At 34.0% G+C, this 6030-nt stretch overlaps 1 protein-coding gene across 1 annotated transcript; it reads left to right on the forward strand.

Annotated features, from left to right (window-relative positions):
* The first annotated feature begins 4847 nt into the window (after positions 1–4847).
* LOC141686718 (nuclear transcription factor Y subunit B-5) lies at positions 4848–5643 on the forward strand. Its single transcript, XM_074491766.1, has one exon. It carries the CDS (start codon positions 4875–4877, stop codon positions 5352–5354), a length of 480 nt encoding a protein of 159 aa, XP_074347867.1. The 5' UTR covers positions 4848–4874; the 3' UTR covers positions 5355–5643.
* The last annotated feature ends 387 nt before the right edge of the window (positions 5644–6030 follow it).

Consider the following 6030-nt stretch of genomic DNA (forward strand, 5'->3'; position numbering starts at 1 on the left):
TTTAGAGGATATTCCAAGATGGCAAAAGCCCGTGACTGCAATAGGGATATATTGTGACAGTCAATCTGCTATTGGTAGAGCACATATCATGATATATAATGGAAAGTCTCGTCACATAGGACGACGACATAGTTCCATGAGATAATTGATCTCAATCAAAATTATCACTGTTGACTATATATTGTCAAAGGATAATATCGCGGATCCTCTAACCAAAGGATTATCAAAAGAAGTGGTTATGAAATCATCTAGAGGGATGGGCCTTAAGCCTGTTGCTTAACGACGTCATGATGGACACCCAACTAATGTTGAATGGAGATCCCAAGAACTTGGTTCAATGGGCCAACTAAATAATGATGACCAAATCACTATGGGGGAAACCCCTGGCCTGTTCCTATGATGAGGAAACAGTGAGACCCGTATGGTACGAGGTTAAACTTTTGAGCTTTTAATGATCTTTTGGAGAATACATGGAGTTCAAGAGTGAACGCATGGAATTCAGTTGAGTAAACGCGGGTTACTCTATAAGATAAAGATCACCTATGTGGGAGAGAAGTGGGGCCACTTCAAAGGAGAATTGCGAGGCACAATTCTTTAGAAACTCTTGCAGAACCAGGACGATGTTCCATGGACAAATTGGATATACTCATGAGAACTGAACGAGTCAGAAAGGATATAATGATAATTATATCATCGTTTACACAAACGGTCGAACAGTTCAAGGACAAACACGTCTACTGTCTAACAGTAAAGTCGGTATGCTTATTCGAGCATAGGTTCAAGGAGCATTCTCTACCTATTGTATGCTATATCTGATCGAAGAAACTAACACCAAGTCAACCTCCGTGTCTGTCTATCTGGTATGTGCTACTGAAACGTCAATCTCATCCATGTGGGGGATTGTTGGAAAATGTGGGTTATAGTCCCGCATTGTCAAGTCAATTTGAGCCATATTTTGAGTGGACGAATGTTGCGTGCGCGCAACGAGTGACACTTAGAATGCATTCTCCTCCGAGAAAGCTTACCGAGGCACTTTGAATCACTTAAAATGCCTAAGAGATGGATGAGATATGATTATCCAAAGTTGGTCTCTTAGTAGTAGAAATTTATGGAAGAAAAGAAAGTATCACATTGATTTTACAAAGTAGCATACATAGCTTTATATAGCAAAATACTTATGTAGAGTTCAAATGTGTTACTTATGTATTGCTCCAACACCTACGTGCACGCGCAGGGGGTGTAAATCATGGGCTTTCGAGGGGCAATCCGAGGCTTGCGAAACCTTCGAACTTGCCCGCGTGTGCGACGTGCGGACACAAATGTAGCAAAAAATTGCCCCGAATAATCATAGACTAGTTTTGCTAATTTAATTTCCAATGTGCTTGGGCTTTAATAAATTTATTTCGTTTTGAATATAGATTATTATAATTGATTTGAACTAATAATAATCTGATTCAATTACGGATTTGATTTATTAATCGATTGTTTAATTAACGCGATTTAATTAATTACGTGTGGAGTAGCGGACACATTTCCTCGAGCCTATATAATATCGCATTAGGCTTAGGGTTAAGAATTAATTCGATATACAATACACAACCGCCTCCTAAACACAAACCCTACCCTTTCTCTGTTCCGGTGATAGTTTCTTGCTCCGTTCTAGTCCGCAAAAGGCGCTGTTCGTGTAATACCGCCGTCTTCTCGTTTTATCCAGGGAGGCTAACGGCTCGCACATACGGTGAGGTCCGTAATAGTTTTAAGGAGACAATTATACGACTGGACTAGAGAACGTCTCCTTTATATCCTTTTTATTTATTTTTCGCAGTTTATTACTCTGTTATTCGCACACACGCACTTATATTATTTATATTAATCACTTGTGCTCACAAATCTTGTTAAATATATATCGAAAAAACTATATTTGAAAATATTGTTGACGAAGCAATTATGTAATTTTTTCCTAACATGTATTCTAAATTCTATACCGGATATCAAATGATCTATTGCTTTACACGAAACCAAAAACTTAAATATTGCACAAACCCTAGCACTATCTTGGTCTCTCTATACCACACACTACAAAATGATTTCAAATTTGACGCTCTACTTGTCACTCTCTGTTAATGACCGTGTATAAAATTACAAATCTACCACTAAGTAGAGCGCCCAATGGTGTAATCTATGTGTTTTTATAATTTTAAGAAGTGGTCCAAAGCATTTACCACCAAACCTTGATTTTTTAAGTTAGTAGACGAGATCAGATGCCTTCTTAAAGCAAATATATACGTTTGGGGGGAGTGCAGGAGAGAATCTAAAGCAGATATTGTGAATGTAAAGAAGGAGAGGAAACAACAAAATGTAATATAGATTTTCCCTAAAAGCAAGTAAATATACATATATTATACATGCTTGTAAGTGACACTACATTTGTTTAGTATACAACTTGTCCTGGAGTCATTGAGTCTCCCCCACGCGACAGTTGTCCAGTTCCAAATTCACTATACGTCAGCTTTCATTTATATAATTCTATTGCCTACTTTGATAATAAATCGTCTTCTCAACCTTAACATGTTTTAGTTTTCGAAATATATCGCTCCAATTGTTATTCTTTCTTAGTTATATGAATAGTTTGTAATTGTTAAAGAATATTTTAGATAAAACTCATTTTCCTTTACTTAATTAAATGAAATAGGTAATTTCATATATGTGCTTTCACTATAAAAAAAATACACATTTCTGATCACCCTATTAATAAAAAATGAGTTATTCGATTGGCAGTAAGGGTCAAAATTGATCATGACTGACCGATTAAAGTGGTCGGTTAGTTGATAATTGATAGCGGAGGAGACAATGGACAAAGGAGGCAAATGTATAAATACATTGATCATAATTTTACTTTTATTGTTTGATAAATGCGAGTTCTTGAGTACGCTAACGCTGAAGTTATTACTGATTAGTTTGAGTTCATGAACAATCACTACGATTCAAGCCGACTAGTGTGCAATCTCCGACCGAATAGACGTCAGTGGTCTGTTTTGTTCTAGATGGGAGAAACGTTAATAAAAAATGTTTGTTACACACAACCAATTAGGGCGCCCTGGAAATATAAACAAAATCAATAATAATAATATTTAAGTTACAATAATGAAATTTTCTATGCACAATTGGGGGCTGGTACTTAGGGCAAGTAATAAAAGTAATAAAAGTCATGACATGATACATCTATCATCTAGAGACAATTATTTTTAAGAAAAGATAATTTAGACAATAGTTCAAAATAAAATTTAGAGAAAATCACCGGAAAATTAACATTGAGACCTAGTTTTAGTTAGGTACCCAAAATTCAAAGATAAAAGATGGTCTCATTCACTTATCTTAAATAAGAGAGGATCCTAAGACATGACATGCAGATAAATTTAGGCCTTACTCGGATAGAAAGAAATTCTAAATTTTGTGTAATACGATTGTAATTTGGCACTATATCTTGTTCGCTATGACTTTTGTTAGCAAGTTTTTACAATCCGAAAATATGAATATTGAGTTGATCTTTTTTTCCTAGATATCAAAACAAGATGCATGATTTTGTTGCGGGGGCAAATTCTTTTTAAAATCGCATAGGGTATCTTGTAATTAATCATGACTGGCCCTGCACAACTCCGTTGCTACTGCGGGAGAAGAAAAGTAAGTGTTGAAACATTCGTATATACAGTGTTAAAGAAGACATAACAATAATTTTGTGTATACAGTGTCTCCAGATAATCTTCCCTCAAAATTTTACTCATATAGTCAGATGTGTAGGTGTATGATACAGTGGATGCAGGTCTATATATGTTTTAACAATTGATTAGATTGGCATCATCTCAAAGTAGAAACCTAATTAGTAGGTGCACAATCCAACTAAGAGTTTGAAGTTTGTAATCTAATCTTTGCTTCTAATTTAACAGTTCAGTTTTAGGTTTTTGTTTGCTAGCTTGCACGCTATCAGAGAAACACGTGCCTTGCTTTAGTCCACTTGTTGAGGTTTAGGTTAATTTTATATTCTTAATCCATACTTATTGGGAGCATTACCACTAATGACCAAAGAGAGGGGACCATGCATATAAACATACATTATATGTTATAGTCTTGATGAATGCAAGTCTTTTTCTTACTTTCTTAGGCTTCGATTGCTTCCACAGGTCCCTTAGTATCATAGATTACTTAACAAAATCAACCTAACTCGTACCAAATTGCCTGCCACTGTCTCCCATCAACGAGCTGACAATACTATCATCTACATTGTGCCAAGTTAAGTTTTGAGAGAGTACTCTCTGTAAATTCTGGAGGTGTTAGTTACTCAATATTAAAACAAAGTCTCATTTTTATCAGTTCTGCCATATTTAACTTAATTACATATTTAACCGCATATTATAATAATTGGTTTTTTTTTATCCATTTTTACGTGTGCATATGTTAAAAATTTAAATTGTGATGTCTACACCACTAAAATGATTCATTTACTATGAAAGATAAAAAATTGTCATATATATATATATATTGTAACTTTTTAAAGTGTCTCAAATACGACAACTAGAGGCATTTTTCAACGCACATCTTGATTTATTAAATATATCCGCATCTGGACCACTGACATATATATAAGCATTTATAAAAAGTGAATAAATATATGATTCGAACGGATGAATGACATATAACTAGCATTTATATATTATAAGTATCTGTACGGAAGCGATTTAATTAGCAGAATAAATTATAATATATATATAAGCATATATACAAAAGTGATTTAATTAGCAGTATAAATCAAGAGCAACGTGTCAATTGGTGTGTAAGAGTAAGAGGATTAGCCTTGGGTTTAAGTTTCCTCCTATAAAATGGTTGACAAAATAGGATCTAATTACTCAGAAAGAAGTGCTACTTACAACTTTGGAGGAGGCATTAGTGGGTCAACACGAGAAGATGGAGATGCGATAAAAGAGCAAGATCGATTGCTACCGATCGCAAATGTGGGTCGAATCATGAAGCAAATACTTCCAAGTAATGCAAAGATCTCAAAAGAAGGAAAAGAAACCATGCAAGAATGTGTATCTGAGTTTATAAGCTTTGTGACTGGAGAAGCATCTGACAAGTGTCACAAGGAGAAGCGCAAGACAGTGAATGGAGATGATATTTGCTGGGCTCTGGGGAGTCTAGGGTTTGATGATTATGCTGGGCCACTAAAGAGATATTTGCATAGATATAGAGAATTAGAAGGAGAGAAAGCAAATCAACAACATAGGGGAGGCAGCAACATGAACCATAATATCCAAGAATTTTTCGAAGAGGCATCAAATCAATCAGCAGCGCCAAATTGAGTGATTTCGGAACAACACAAGTCAGATCTATATATGATGATGTTCTAATAACTAAGATCTTTGAAGCAGGTTTCATCTTTGATTTAGTACAACTTTATTATTTGTATTTATGGTCTATCTTACTCCGAGTTATAAGTTTAAGGGGAAGCTAACGACTGATGTTAAGTTTGGGGACATATATACTATCATTTTTATTTTATTTGGGTAAGTTTTAATTCTTTACTAATTTTTTACAACTCATTTCTCTGCTTTGCATCCAATCCTTGTGTGGTCAAAGGGCTCTAGCCTCTACGGCATGATATTAATTTTTTGATGTTTTAGTTTTATACATTTTGTACCGATCCTTTACTGTAAAACCATTTACTCTACTAAATCTTGCCATAAACCCTTGTATACCCTTTAGTCCTTAGGAACTTATATCCTATAAACTCACAAATTATGTTTTAGGATGTATATGTTTTATATACTTTCTTTAGTTTTATTATATTTTAATAAAAAAAAATTTCAATAATTTTAATTAAGAAAAGGTTTATTTCAAATAAAAATACATTTAAAGTAAAAACTCAAATTTTAAATATTAACAATTAAGAACAATTGATATGGAAAATTATTAAATAATCCAAATATTTACTATAAATATATTACTAATCAGTCAATAAATAGAATATAATTTTAT

This window comes from Apium graveolens, chromosome 9, assembly GCF_009905375.1.
Source record: "Apium graveolens cultivar Ventura chromosome 9, ASM990537v1, whole genome shotgun sequence".
Classification (NCBI taxonomy): domain Eukaryota; kingdom Viridiplantae; phylum Streptophyta; class Magnoliopsida; order Apiales; family Apiaceae; genus Apium; species Apium graveolens.